Source organism: Drosophila albomicans, chromosome 3 (genome assembly GCF_009650485.2).
Source record: "Drosophila albomicans strain 15112-1751.03 chromosome 3, ASM965048v2, whole genome shotgun sequence".
Lineage (NCBI taxonomy): Eukaryota > Metazoa > Arthropoda > Insecta > Diptera > Drosophilidae > Drosophila > Drosophila albomicans.
In genome coordinates this window covers 51,946,710-51,962,719 of record NC_047629.2, presented here as the reverse complement: position 1 = coordinate 51,962,719, position 16,010 = coordinate 51,946,710, and the positions used below count along the sequence as shown (strand labels likewise).

At 35.8% G+C, this 16,010-nt stretch overlaps 2 protein-coding genes across 4 annotated transcripts in view; one reads left to right on the top strand and one right to left on the bottom strand.

Annotated features, from left to right (window-relative positions):
• LOC117572308 (protein phosphatase inhibitor 2) overlaps window positions 1-4,514 on the bottom strand; it is a 43,484-nt gene extending 38,970 nt beyond the window's left edge. The window contains exon 1 of the mRNA XM_052005280.1: window positions 4,511-4,514. The gene's annotated coding sequence lies outside the window, so the exon portion shown is untranslated. The remainder of the gene's footprint in view (window positions 1-4,510) is intronic.
• The window catches only part of LOC117570943 (C-type lectin 37Db), a 28,059-nt gene continuing 12,142 nt past the window's right edge, over window positions 94-16,010 (top strand). Inside the window, exons 1-2 of one of the 3 annotated variants that reach the window (XM_034252876.2) lie at window positions 94-1,342; window positions 7,705-8,220. In XM_034252876.2, the coding sequence (XP_034108767.1) occupies window positions 1,042-1,342; window positions 7,705-8,220 (817 nt within the window). In that variant the 5' untranslated portion in view covers window positions 94-1,041. Of the gene's footprint in view, window positions 1,343-7,704; window positions 8,221-12,435; window positions 13,030-16,010 lie in introns of those variants that run through there. The other 2 variants (XM_052005276.1, XM_034252877.2) reach the window with 2 other exon arrangements.

The following is a 16,010-nucleotide window of genomic DNA, read 5'->3' as shown; positions in this document are numbered from 1 at the left end:
GAGAGAGCGCAGCAGCTGACCGCTGATCAGCGACGATCTCGGCTCGGCTCCAGAGAGGAATCGAGCGCGCAACGTGTTTTAGTTGCGTTCAAACGCTTTAGTCTGTAAGTTACCAAGCCGAAAGCTAACGCAACAAACCAAAAGTGAACAGCAGAAATCGTAACTTGTCGTAATACGAAGAAGCAAAAAAGCAACGGAGCAACGATCGAGATCGCGATCGAGGCTCTGGACAGCACGAAAGCTGAGTGGCAAATGCGAACCACTTTTCGTATCGGTCGAGCACGAAGCGCGAACAAGATCGGAATTGAAAAGTGAGAGTGATCGAAGCTCTCCCGAAGCGCATAACAACAACCTGCTCGCAGCTAAAGCAAAAGCAAAAGCAGCTGCAACTGACGGAAAGAAAGTAAACGAAACGAAGCAAAATAAAGAAACAAGAGACAAAGATCTCTCGATTACCTAATCCGGATCCCCATTTTGCATTTTCGGGGGAAGCGCGCTGCCACAGTCCGAGCCAGGCAGATTAATGGCCTGGCATGTCTCTCTATGTTGTCTATGCCACAAACGCGATGAAATTTAGGAGGAGAAAACAGAAGCACTGAAACAATAGAGACAGCATTTCATACCATAGACACTGCTGAACTGTGTTGATGATAGTCTCAGACTGAGACTGAGAAACTCAGATCAAGATCGACCCACAGTGAACTCATTTTCATACAATACGCTAAACTTAATGTGAAGAGTTTTGTCGCCGCCTCGACTCATCGAACTACGCATTGATAATTTAGAAAGCGTCCGAATCGAATCGAATCGATTCGACGGCATAACAAACGCTACATTTGAAGTCATATCAATAACAAAATAACCACAAGAGTTTGTCCACTGCATCAGTATCACCAACAGCAGCAACAGCCTTCAACTTCCTCTACTTTGCTTTCACTAACGAGGTGTCAGCCGTCGTGTCGATATCGTTGTCGCGCCCGCGAACTTCAGCCCAACAGCAAGTGCACTTGTTAGTTTCCTTCAATTCCACACACACACACAATGATACGTTTGACGCTCTTCAATGTGCTCATCGTGCTCATCACGCTGGCCAGCGTTGATTCCGGCAACAACACACCATCGCCGCCACACGTTGTGCCCGTGGCCATACGCAATGTGCCACAAGGCTTCCAGCCAACAAGCAACAACAACAACAACAGCGCTATAAAGCGAGCAAATGTTCCCATTGCGCCGCCACAGAAATCGCATAAGCAAGCGACTGTTGCCGCCTTTGCGAAGGTGACGGAGCTGGCAAAGGAGGCGCCGCAAGGGGCAACCACAACAACTGGTCGCGACAAAAGAGGTAAGTGTCCAAGTGTCAGGTACTTTTGCCCATCATCGAAATTGGCATCTCGAGTGGCTCAAAAAAACATGCCAAGGTCATTCATACATACCAGGCGTATACGTAATGAGGCTGTGGCTGTGTCAATTGACGCCGCAAATATTTAATATTGCACTTAGATACATTGTTATAAAGACGTTTTTAATGCCGCGCAACGAAAGCTGTTGAGGCGTGAAAGAAGACTTTAATCAAATTGACCTTGAAGAAGTGCCGCCAAAAGCAGATTTAGTTGGGAATGGACTCTTAATTAGTATATTTGGACAGGTGAAACTGGAAAGTTATGAAAGTCAGGAATGAAGTTGGGCTCTAATTGACATCGAGATATCGCATGAATGCAGCTAACCTTGAAGCAAACGAAAGTTATAGCTTGATTGGGAATATTGATTAGATTTCGGGATGGGTTCTAATTAAGAGATTCTTAATAAAAAAAAGTTAGTTTTCTGGCCTTGGGGATGCAAGCGCGTGTTAGTTTGTTTGTTTATACGAAAGTTCTAGCTAGTTTTTTATTAGTACTATTTCACTATAACATGTACCGTTAGTCGTTCCCCAACTATTAAATTAAATGCTAATTTAAGGCGAAAACATTTCTTTTTTGTTTTCGATAAAACTAGCTTGACTCTTTAAATGTTTTGCCGCGCTGCGAACCAAAATTATTAATGTCATTGGCATCGTTATAAGAAATGTCTGATGAAATATTCAACACATTCATTTCAATATTATGTGTTATCATCGATTGGATCGTAACATAATAAATTCCATGCTATTCTTGGATTAAAGTTTTTGTCGATTGCATTTGGAATTCCAAAGCCGCTGCCAATCGATGACCTCATGGGATGCGACGATAAACTAATTTCAATCAATAAATATGCACAAATTTATATTGATAGAAAAAGAATTATGGAACTCGTATTGAAGCCAACACTACATATAAGTATTTGTACCTGTCTCAGCGACAAGCAACAAGACTGCTTTTATACAATAAATATATTACCTCTTCCTTCACCTTGTGACATTTTGCCAACATCCAAAATCCAAAGCCATAAACAAAAGGCAAAAGTCAAAGCGTGTGTGTGAAGCATTCCCACTTTAAACATTTTGGGATTAAAAAGATTAATGTTTCGATCCGTTCAATGACTCGCGACTTGCGACTATAGGCTATTCTTTTCTTCAGCATTTCTTTTGTGTTCCGTTCCAGTTGGGTTCAAGCACCTGTCTCAAATTAACTAATAGATTTAATAATATGTGAATTTGTCGAATCAATTATGTCATTTGCATAGGGAGCTTGCTTGGCAAGTTCTTAGTTTACATCACGTATGCAAATGCTTTGTCGAAATCTCTGTGTATAATTTATAGGCTCAACGAGCTCTTTAAGTGGCCAGCAATTAAGCCATAAAATGTGCTTATACTGAAGAACATAATCCATACTTGAGGCCATTAATTAGCTGTCAGTTTGTACAAAATGTTGTTTAACATTGAGAATCAATTGCAAATTTACGCATAACTATATCTATATGTCTATCTGTGTATATTTGCTGATGTATCAAATTGCGTTTGCTCTGCAAAAGCCGCAGCATGGCCAACGGGGCGTATGCGCTTCGGTGTAACGTTACGCATACGTCGCATTGCGCGCACACAAAAAGCATTTTAATTTTTTTTTATCTTTTTTAGTTAATTGCACGCGAGTGCATTGATTGCGTAATTGACAAACATTATCTGGAAAATGAGATGAAAAATTAAAACACTTTTTGTTCGTTCATTTTTTTTTTTATGGAATTTTGCAGTCGCAAGTTTGATACATTTTTGGCATAGATATTTTTCGCACATGTTTTTGTTTTTGTGTTGTATTTTTTTTACCGTTTCCTTTCGGTGGCGAATTACGCAAGAGGCAAAGCAAACGCTTTTGCTGCTTTTGTAGTTGCGGCTGCTGCTGTTGCTGTTGAAGTACTACTTCGAGATGAGGCTGCTAATTGACCTCTTTTCAGCCAAGCGGCAATTACACGGCCCTCGATTCTTTGTTCAGACGTTCAGACAAAGTTACAGATACAGCTGTATTACCCGCTTCTGGTGTAGCTGGCGGGTATTTGCCACAGATGCAAGTCAAAATGATTTACTGTTTGATTTGCGAGCAGCATCGAGTTGTTGTTGTTGTTGTTGCTGTAGCATTTTCAAGGCAGTTGCTGTTGCTGTTGCAGTCAACATCCTCCGCGAGTCTCCAATGATTTATGTGCCAGCTGAACGACAATTAGCCAATGCTAGATACAGATACACATCAATTCAGACAGAACTGGGTTACAAACTGTTTGTGGCATTGTGTTTGCTGCCTCGTTGCATGGTTGCACGTTGCAAGCTCGTGAAATTAATAAACTCCAATCAAACGACAAATAAAAATCGCAATAGGCATTTTTTTTAAGCACTGCGTGTAAATTCAATCGCTGTTCGATCGGGATTTTGATCTCGAACTCTCGATCTCTCGATTTTGGCCATCACGTTTTATGTCTGCCCGACTTTCAATTCGACAATTGGTCAATTGCCCAAACAATGGCATGTAAATTGCCCAAGCAGCAGCAACAGCAATCGAGAGCAGCAACATTCAACAAATACATTCATAATGAGCGACAAAATACTCATAATAACTCAAGGATTATTCAACTTGATTTGTTGGCTCGTTGAGAACAATTATAAGCCACGTTAACAATGAGCCTACTCGCATTATTATTAATATTATTATTATTATTATGTGGCTAACCATTATGAGCTATTCTCTTTCGATTTGTTGACGCAGCAGACACACAATAGTTGACCTCAAGTCACATAGCACAATTACCCGCCGCTTCTGAAGGATGCCCAGACAAATGGATTTCAAATAGATAATTAATCAATCAATGACTTTGCTCAAAACTCAACTCAAGACTCAACTCAACTCTTGCAATTGAAATTGAATCTTAAATTACTCAAATTGTTGTTTGCTCTTAGCATCTGTCTGGGTTATACAGGTAAATGCTTTTCCGATGCGTATTACGCATATCAATCAATATCTAGTCAAGTCAATTTTATCTAATTATGCTTTCCCTTTTCACTTTCTCAAGCACTGAAGAATTTTAAGTAGTTTGTTGTAGAGGAAATAATAATTGAAGTTAATAGAAAATTAAATGTTGGAGCTGCTAGAAAAGTGTTGAAATATTTATGTTTTCAACATTATCTAAGCTAACCAATTCGGGGTTTGAGTAGTAAAAGCGAATAATGTTTTATACTAATACTTAAAATAATTGAACATTGTTTTACATAAGTTCCAGGTCACTTTTGTGTGAATAAAATAAAAAGAAAATAAATATTGTCTACAATAATTTCGAAGCTAACACAATTGATTATTGGTTAGTGAATGAAAAAGATATTTTTCTAAAAATTTTTACAAAAATTTAGATACAATATCTGAAGATAACATTTAAGATAAATGCACATCGTTTTGAGTGTAGTAAAACCAACACATACAAATATATTATTTGTATATACAAAAATAAACAGATTTTTGGCTAGCGAAAGCAAATAATTTTTGACCATAATATTTTTATTGGACTATAAATATTTGTATCAATACTCTTAATACTCTTAAGTTAATATTTCAAATGATTCAAACGACTTTTATTTATGTTTCCATTCACTTTTGAGGGTAGTAAAAACTACATGCAAATATTGTTTTATTTAAACAAATATTGTTTTGCAATAAGTAATGTTTATTAATTACAAACATTTAGACCAAAAATCTAAAAATGATTAAACATACTTTTATCTAAAGTATTCCGCTTCCAAAGTGAGAGCTAAAGAGGTTTTACAATGATTCACTTTTATTAATTACAAACATTTATACCAAATATCTCAATGATTGAACATAGTTTCATTTAAGTTTCCAGTTCACTTTTGAGTGTAGTTAAAAAATGATATAAAATATCGAACAATTTTTAAAGCTGGCAAACTTTATTTTGGAATATGAAAGGTTATACAATGATTCATTTTTATTAATTACAAATATTTAGACAAAAAACACAACGTGGTTTTATTTAAGTATTCAGCAAGTGGAATAAAGTTTGGAGAGTGAGAGCAAAAGAGGTTTTACAATGATTCACCTTTATTAATTACAAATATTTAGACTAACATTTAAATTGATTAAACATGCATTTATTTAACTTTAGAGTTCACTTTTGTGGGCAACAAAAAAAAAAAAGAAAACAAATATTGTTTAAAGTAATGTAAAAGTTGCTGTTGAAAACCATTATGTTTCTGTTTCAATTTCTTGTTAAACAAAAGATTTATCACGCACTCAAGTAAACACTCCCAATTTCAGCGCAGGTTTTTTTTTTGTTTTTTGTTTTTGGCGGTTACAGCCACTTCATCACAGGCTCTGCGGGTTATTAAATGATGGCCAGGTCGAGTGCCAAAATAAACTAAAAAGACATACAGAAATTATGTATATATGCTTCATTTTTTTACTTGCTTTTTGGTGTGTGGCCCAACCATAAATTGCATAATACATTTTATTTCACTTTACAGTTTGCAGTTTACAGTTTACACTTTATACTCTTCACAGTTTAATGAAGGTAAAAACATATTTGTAAAGGCGTTGCAAATATCCAGACAGACATAAACTGAAGCAGATGGCAATTAAATTTGTGTGTGTTGGCAGGCAACACGACAATTTTTTGGGTTGGGTGCGTTCGTTTTGTGATTTTGTTGGAGCTACCAGCAAATCACATCAAACTCTAGGGACTGTTAAATACGCGTAGCATTTATGGCCTTAATGTTGCCTTTGACTGTGCGCGCTGTGTTTACGGCGGCATTTATTTCAATTATTTGGCAATTTGAACTCATTAACTGATGAGAGATGGCCACGGGAAACTGGAAGTGTGCAATCCGCTTAACTGGTCCACATCAACGTCGTCGTAGAAGTAAATATGAAAGAAAGATCGACTGTGAGATACCCGCTACCCATTTTGAGTAAAGCAATGCGGTATTAATATACCTAAAATATACCACAAAACTACCAAAGATAATAACTGTTGTAATTGGTATATTCATATAGTACTACATTATAAATATACCATGACATATACCATACCAAGCAAAATATACCAGAGAAGCAAAACAATAAGGTATTCATTTTAAAATATACCAAATTGGTATACCACAGAAATACGACAAATATACCAACAGGCATATTTGGTATATTGACTATTATATGCAAACTATACCATAGAGGGTAAAATATACTAAAGTATTAATTTAAAAATATACCAAATTGATATACGACGAAATTATTAAAAATATACCAAACACTATATTTGGTATATTAATATAGGACTACATTCCAAAGACTGTGTTTGGTATATTTATATAGTATAGATAGTATATACCATACGAGTGTAAAATATACCAAAGTTATACTCCCATACCATTTTTAATAAGACAAAACAGTACGGTATTATTTTTAAAATATACCAAACCGCAAAAATACTAAAAATATACCAAACGCTATATTTGGTATATTGATATAGTACTATGTACATTAAAAATATACCATTCAGTGCAAACTATAACAAAATTATAATACCCTTCTACCCTATGAGTAGCGGGTATAAAAACACTTTTGGCCTTGACACAGTTGAGCAAAAATAAGAAAACACAAGACTTAAGAAAGGGGCAACAGAGTCGAGGCAAATGGCAAACGATCAATCTGTCATTAAAAACATTAAAAACGGGAAGAGTTTTCGAGCTCAGACATAAATGCAAAATTCATATACAAGACTCTACCTGAAGCTATAGTTAATGATCTTCCGACCCTGAGGCTGCCCAAGCTCTATCTCTCTCTCTCTCTCTCTCTCTCTCTCTCGCTCTCTCTCTATCTTGTTCAACATTTGATGGATGCGTGTCAAGTTGGCCACTGGTTTTTGGGTACTTCCCCCCCGCTCCGCATCCGACTTCTGAGAACTGGGATTAAGTCATCTTGTTTAGAGTGACCTTTAAAGATTCATGACTCAAGATTGATGTAAGGGCATATGAGATTCGTCTGCCGGTAGCTGCCTCTTCTCGTGTACTCATTTCCATTTCATTTCTCATTTTTTTAATTACTTCATTTGTTGCACCTCCGCTTCAATTTTCAACTTCAACTTCAACTTCAAGCTCTGAACGTGGGACGCCCGCGGTTTTGTGTAATTGCTGAGGGCACCTGTTGGTACCATTGCTGCCATTGCACAATTTGGAGCGTTCCACATGTGATTTAAATGTGATTCATGATTAATCATATTTTGTTCAACTTCCAATTCCAATTGCAGCCAGCAACGGCAGCGGCAACAGTAACGGCAGAGGAGGCAGCTCAAACAATGCCGATTTCCAGCTGGATCAGAGCGAGCTGGCGCGTCAGAATCAGATTACGCAGCAGATATTTGCCAACTATTTGGAACGTCGATTGTTTCCCAATCGCAGTGTTAGCCAGAAAATCCCAACGATAGCAGATATCTTGCCCAAGCCCAAACCCTCGCCTCGACCACGGCCGCGTGGCTTTGCAGCGAGCAGTGATATCTATAAGAAAATCAAAGGAGCTCAACGCAATCGACTGCCAACGACAGCAGCCAAGCGACAGGCGAGCCAACGTGAAGAGTTTGAGGAGGATGATGAGGAGGAGACGGATGAGGCGGTGATTGATCAGCAGTCAGAGGCGAATGAGAATCAGCCAGATGAGTTCGATGACGATGGCCAAGAGTCATTGCAGAGCGTAGAATCAGAGCAGCACGATCAGTACTACGGTGAAATATTCCATCGTGATCCCAGCGAGAATGAGATCGACAGTGGTAAGTGGCAGATAGTACATAAAAAACAACATCAAACAACAACAATACCATACAAAAAAGTCATCAATCAAGTTTTTATCAAGAAGGGGAAATAGAGACGTCAAGTGGCGCTCCAGTTGTCTAAGCGTGTTTACAATAGCCGACAATCAATCAAGTTACAAGTTTGTGGTTAACTAGAGTAGACGGGACGTATGCGTGATATCATCAATATTACAGTTAATAACCTTGCGTTGCAGCCACTATGTGCCACACACATTGCTCGCTGTCTCGTCTCCTCTCTCGTATCTCGTCTCTTTATTTATCTGCATGGCATTTTTCGTTTTCACGCCGATTCGCTTCATGGCCCACAGGGCGTATGATGACTGTGAGTTGTGTATGTATATCATTTGCAGACGTCGCTCTGTACTTAATTTATGTTTTATTTTGTCAGTCTATTTGCGCAATTAAATCCATATTCGCCACACATTTAACTGTCCCAGGGACAGGGCCACAAACCTGATAAACGAATTCGAATAATTCAATATTGATACTGTAATTTATCGCTAACTACGCGTTGAGTTGAAAGATCGAAACGTGTTCCTTAAATGCGAATTTAATTCACACCTGAGCGGAAATCTTTTGTGAACTCGTTTGCATGCAACGCATTGAAATTTCATTTATGTGGCAGTTAAAATTTAAGCATTTCCCAAATTAAATGTGACTCTTGCTTGCGATCACATGCATCGCATAAATCTTGACAATCTTCACAATCTAAATCTATTGTATAAATTCTTTGTCTGACATTTGACTGAGAAAGTCAATCAAGTTCATTAGCATTTTTATGTGAATTAACCTTGGCATGGGAACAAAGAACTGCAGAACTTTCCAAGAATAATAGTTTAAAGTTATATAACGGTTTTCATTTATATTATATAACTACTTTAGCTAAGAAAGTGAATCAATTTCATTAGCATTTTCATGTGAACTAACCTTGAGAGGAAAGCAAAAGAATAGTCAAACTTTCCAAGAATAGTTTTGAATTTTATGACACTTATTTTCTCTATTTTAAAACTATTTTTGCGTGACATTTCACTGATATAGGCAATCAACTTCATTAGCAAATTCAACTTGACAAGAAATCATTAAATTGTAGCACTTTCCAAGAATAATAATTTCGATTTATATAACAGTTTTCATCTCTATTTTAAAGAGGAAGACAATAAATATCATTAGCTTATTTTGGCGAATTCATCTTGGGAAGAAAACATTAAATTTATGAATTTCTGAGAATAATAATATCGATTTATTTAACATTTCCTTTTGCAGTTCAATTTTAAAACAACTTGGACTATGAAAGTCAATCCACTTCATTAGTAATTTGCTCTGAATTAAACTTGCCAGGAAAGCAAAAGAATAGTTGAACTTTCTAAGAATAGTTTCGAATTTGATAACAGTTTCAAACTTTGTATTAAAATTACTTTTGCGTGACATTTCTCTAAGAAAGTCAATACACATCATTAGCATATTAATGCGAATTCATTTCGGCAAGAAAACATGAAATTGAAGAACTTTCCAGGAATAATAGTTTCGATTTATATAACAGTTTTGTTCTACATTTTAAAACTACTTCTCCTGAGAAAGTGATTGAACTTATCATTTTAATACGAATTAAACTTTTAAAACTTCCCAAGAATATGTGAGTTTGAAATTCAAGAGAAAGTCAATCATCTTTATAAACATTTCTTTAAGGATTAAACTTGACGAGATTTAAAGAACTTCTCAATATAACAGTTTGAATCTCTATTTTAAAGAGATAAACTTATAGCTTATTTTGTCGAATTCATCTCAGCAAGAGAACATTAAGTTGTAGATGATCATTATTCTTGGGAAGAATAATAGTTTCGTTTTATATAAAAGTTTTTCATCTCTTATGTTAAAAATGGCAACAATCTAACTTGGCAACAAACACAAATATAAACAAAAGCGTGTGTGCTTTGAATTTGCATATTAACATTATTTATAAGCACCACGTTTTTGATCCATTAGCTGTCCATCTTTCAATACAAAAACTAATCAATTCAGCAAATTTATTATGTCTGCACAGCTGATAAAAAAAATGAAGGTTTGCCAGCTCGATTTAATTGAATGTTTGCAACCGGTTTTGAGGAATTTTTCTAAAAAACAAAAATGAAGAAAAACAAATAACAAAACAAAATATTATCGAGCCTACGGCAAGAGGTTGGTTGATAATTAGTCAGTTCCATGTTACACGCACTTATCGAAAAGTGTCTTCATAATAAGTATTTAAGGGCTCCAAATTGATTCCTAATTGTGGCAATCAATTTGTGACAGTGAAGAGATAACTTCCGACTTCTGTAAATCAACAAGAATAGTTTTGGGCACTAAAAGCGAGCACGAGTTGGAATTTATTACAAAACCCTGAATCTAGTATTCAGCCAAGTAGCAATGAACTCGACGATGAATAGACGCTAAAAGAGGAGAGACGCTGATCTACTTTCAATGGCAAATGCTAATCGAATTGCAGACGTAACGTATAACGTATAAAAACAAAGTTTTCTGTTTGCGACTTGTTTCGGCTTGTTGATTTCTCGTTTTATTTTACGGTCTACACATCAAGCAGAAGAACCAGATAAACCGATGCCATTTACACAGATGCCATTAAATAAAAATACGTACGTGTCGCATTCAAAGTGAATTCTACGACTTACGAATACTCTCAAGACAAAATCAAGTCCGAAGATCGGCGTCAAGAAATGAAAAGAATAAACTGACCGTTCCACAGACTAAGACAACAACAACAAGCATCTCAGCGAGTGGCGTCCACTTTTGCACTTCATTGATGGTTTCGATTTCATAATCCAATAGCTGTAAATCTCTCTCGACTACCGTAAACCGAGCATCTCGTCCTCTGCTTGTAGCATCTGACATTATTTCTTGGCCAAACCAAAAATTTTTGGGGTTAATTTCAAGTTTTGACGATAATTGAAGGCGAATGACTGACAATAATCTCAAGTATTCAAATGTTTTATTGAATTACTTGGCGCATCGTTGTTTTCTACGTTTTTTTGGTTAATTTTATTAGCTGCCATTAATTTTTGTTGTCGAAAATAATCATGATCGTAGGCATACATATTACGTATACGCAATGCATTGCCAGCTCATTCTTTGAAGCGAGTTTTGCTAAATTTGATTGCTTATAGCCTAAAGCCAAGTGTATAATGAGCCAGAATGATGTTACTTGCCAACTGTTCAAAAGAAACATGATTATGGCCACATTACGTATACGCAATATACACCCATCACATTCTTGGAATCAAGTTTTTGTTGTAGATGAGTATAATTAGACGATATTTCATAGCAACTTAAGTAGTTTTTTTACTTTTGACTATTTTTTTTGGCTGTATCCACATTACGTATACGCAATATGTGCACTTCAAGCTGCTGCGCTGACAGCTGACAATGCCGCAGATTATGTGCACTTATTCAACACATCCAAGGTCACTCGAGAAACACAAACGTACAAAAGAAATCGAAAGCATCAGCCACAAATGGTATTGATTTGATTTCAATTGACGTCGAAGCAGAGACAAAGACGAAGATGGAGGCGGCAACGTTGAGTGACGTTGACTCAGTTACCAAACTTGAGTTTTGAGTGAAATTGCAAAATCTTAGAACGCAGCGTCGCGACGTCGGTGAATTTGCAATGCGATAACCGCATAACCAGAATTTTGAAATGTTGTCTTTGGTGTTTGTTTGTGGTTTGTGGTGTTTGTGTTCACGCTCGAACTCAGCTTGGTGGGCATGTCCAAATCAACGCTTCACTGATGTTACCTTGGTCAGCAGCCGTCTCAGCCATCGCAGCTGCCGCAACTCAACTCAACGTCAAGTCAAGTGTTTGACAAGCTGCACGCACTCCATTCCCCCTCCCACCGAACCTCTCAACGCTCTCTCTCTCTCTTACGCTCTCAGACTCCCACAGTTGGACAAGTGTGCCGTTGGCTCTGCCACCATCTCATCCGATGCTAATCTTGCAGAGCGTTTCGTTTCACGAAAAAGAAGCCCCGCCAAACGAGTTCGAAGCCGACAACTCTCAGTTTTGAACCAGTTCAACAGGCTCTCAGAGTCTCTCTCTCTCTCTCTCTCTCAGCTGTTTGGTACGCTCTCTTTTTTCGAGCTGGAGATTCTGCGTTAGTCGGCGCCAATGAGGTCCAAAATTGTTAGTTCTTCGACAACCGACGGTCAGTTTGGGCGCGCATGCGCATGCGAGGTCTTCGTATTTTTTGGTCAATAATTAAATAATACATTTTTATCAAAATCAAAAATCAGTTTACTATTTTTGGCAACTTTCGATTCCGTTTTGACGATCTTATAATCTCGATAACACAGCGACAAACGGCGATAAAGATTACAATAAAAAGCGGAACGCGCATTAACAAATTCATATGTAAATCTGTGCATCTGCAGCATTCCATAAATTTTGAACGAAAATGCGTTGAATGAAAAAACAGCCAAACAGCCAGCGAAATTGTTTTTTGTTTTGCTATCTTTACGGAAGTGCAAATTTGCATAACTGGATAAATAAATTTTAAATCAACAACGAAATATAAAAAACATATATTAATATTTAACATAAACATAATAAACTTCAAAACTTTGAGAAGTAAAAAAAATAAAAAAACCGTAAAACTAACAACGCAAAAATGCAAAAATATATCATTTTGGCTGTGATAGTCGCTGTGCAGCTGCTCAGCACAGTGGACAGGACGTTGGCGACGCCGAGCAAAGCACCAGCTGCAGGTCCTGTTGGTGGTATGTTAAAAAATAAAAAATTAAAAAAAAAATATATGTATGCATACTCTCCTCTCTGTTTCCATTGCATAACTCGGAAGATCCTTCCGGGCAAGCAAGTAAAAAAAAAACAAAATAAAAGCACAGCCAACACACACAATTCGAAATTCACTTTCACTTTTTTTCGAATTTGGAATTTTGTGTTGTTGCTGCTTTTGTTGTTGCTGCTTTGCTGTTGCTTTGGCTGCGGTTTCATTAAGGAGTTTTGTGTATACACGTTAGCCGAGAGATTCAAGTGCCTCGGCTACCGCGTTTATTCCATTGATTAATGTCTCTCGCTCCAATTTATTTATACATTTCTTGTCACTTGTTTTGGGTTTTCGTATTTGTTTTGTTTTCTTTTGATTCGCTTTTGTGCAATCAAACAAATTGGTCGAGTGTCTGCTCTTCTTACTGTTGTTGTTGTTGTTACACCTGATGTGGCAGCTGTTGAAATATCTGTAATAAAACGAAATTGATTGTGACACAACAAAGGCAAAAAAGAGAGCGATAAACTGGCGACAATAAATCACATAAAAGGAACACATTAATTTGCTATAAAATGCGAAATCAGGTAAAAGGTTACTCAAGGCCAGGGTCAAAATGTTCCGACCAAAAAAAAAAAAAAACTGGGCCAGCGTTGAATTAAATGTAACAGATGGCACACAAAAAAAAGGATGCCAACCGGTCGTATGCGTAATGTTGCAGTCATTTGATTTGAATTGATATTACTTTTTATCATTGAAGCGGAAAGTTTAGCCGCACTCGAAAACAAGAAATTCAAGCACAAGTCACAAATGATTATTGAAACTGGTTAACTCGATCAGAACATAATTTGAATTTTAATTCACGAAATTCTTTTGTTAGTTTGACAAATACTTGTTCTCCACCACAACAAAAAACTGTTTAAAATATAAAATATATAAAAAAAAAAGCCCCGAGCTCCGACTAATGCAGGAAGTTTGTCAATGGTTAAGTGGAAGTTTAAGTTTGTTGTTTTTTTCAGGTTGTTGATGGTATCTGTTGTCGCTGGCAATTTGTTGAATAAAAACGTTAATGAAATCCGACATCTTTACAGCAGGCCTCGGCGTCAGTTGCGTCAAACTGTCCTCACCTCTGGCTGAGAGAGATCTTTTCCACTTTTCAACAACTTGTTCAAGGTCGCACAGTCTTCTTTAATACAATTTTAATTGCAATCAGTTATGAGAGCAGACTGAAGGGGTGTTTGAGGGGGGTTGAGGGGGCGGTTTAATGTCAAGTATTGGCAATGACTTTGATCCGCCTGCAAGCCTTTAATCCAAACTGGTTTGCGGGCCAAAAATATCAATTAATTGCGTGCGAAATTCAAACTAGAAATATTAAATCATAAATGTTCGACTTGTTTGCATTTATCATTTATTATTTTCTGTACAGTTATTTTTTATTTATGTGTCAAAGTATACAATGAAAATAGCATGCAAATTGATTAAAGATTTTATGTGCTTCGTTTTTGCGTTGAAACTTAATCAATTTGACACCTTTAATTTGTAGTTGCCCCCTTTTTTTCGTGTCTGAGGCTGCGTCTGATTGAGATTCGATTGAGACCGGTCATTTAGTTGGTTTGTCGGTCGATCAGTCGCCATGGGGTCTCCCGATGAGGTAATTAACAAAGCGTGCTTAATTCGATGATGCAACGCAGGGGAAATTTGATGAACAAGTTGAAAGGAAAGTCTTGTATTGAAGTAGTTTACTATAGTTGAAATTCAGTGTTTCAAAGTGAGTTAGTTTTACTGAAAAGCATATGTATAAAGAGGAAATTTTCGTGAATAGGCAGACAAGTGAAATAGTTGTCATCAATTAATAATAAACTATTAAAAATGTTGAATTTCACGTTAAAATAACAATATATAAATATAAATACTATTGAAGTAGACTATAAAATGAATAGGATTTTTCTTTAATAAGCGGAATGTTGAAATATTTTCCTTCATTCAAAAATGAGCTATAAAAAATTTGGATTTACTTGAATTGAAGAGAAGATGAACTTTGAAAGTTTACTTATGTTATAAAAATATAAATTTGAAGTGTAATATATTTGATGTAGGCGAAAGGAGATTTAATATTACAAAAAATAAAATGACAATGTTTGCTTAAAGATTGAAAAGTTACTTACAATATACAAAAAAAATATAAAAGTAATACATTTGAGGTAGGCGTTAAGTAGAGCAGTATCGTGATGTTTAAATAAACTTTTGCAGTATTTGAAATGCCGTTATTAGTTGTTCAAAATGTTTGAAGATTGAAAAGTTATTTCAGCTGCAAAAGTAAAAATATAATGGGTAATGTGGGCAGATTTTAAAATACATCAATATGGGACACTTAATTAATACTTATTTGAAAAGTCTTTCTATGGTTGTTGTTGTTCTACTATGTTCAAAATGTAAGAAGATTATATATACCGATATAGATATACAAATTAAAATATATCGATTTTTGTATGTATAAAGTAGACTATAAAATTACAAAAATATATGACAGCATTAATAAATATTATATTATATTTAATTTCTTTATTTAGTTACTTTTGAACGTCTTTTATAAAAGTTAAAAATGTTTGAAGTTTGAAAAATTATTTAAGCATTGAAAATAAAAACATAAAGCGTAATGTAGGCAGATTTTAAAATGTCCAAAATATATGACAGTATCGAAAAGTGTAAATAAACTTTTGCGATATTTATTTATCTTTAAAAATATGTGAAGGTTAAACAATAATTTCATATATTAAGATAAAGAATATTACATTAGATGTAGTATATATAAAAAAAAGATTTTTTGATTGTAAAAATATATGACATGTATAAAATGCCTTTAGTCGAAAGCCTCTAGTAAATGTTAAAGATTTTTCAAGCTTGAAAAGTTCTTTAAATTATTAAAATAAAAATATAAAGAGTAATACATTTTAGGTAGTGCACTTCAAATTTGAT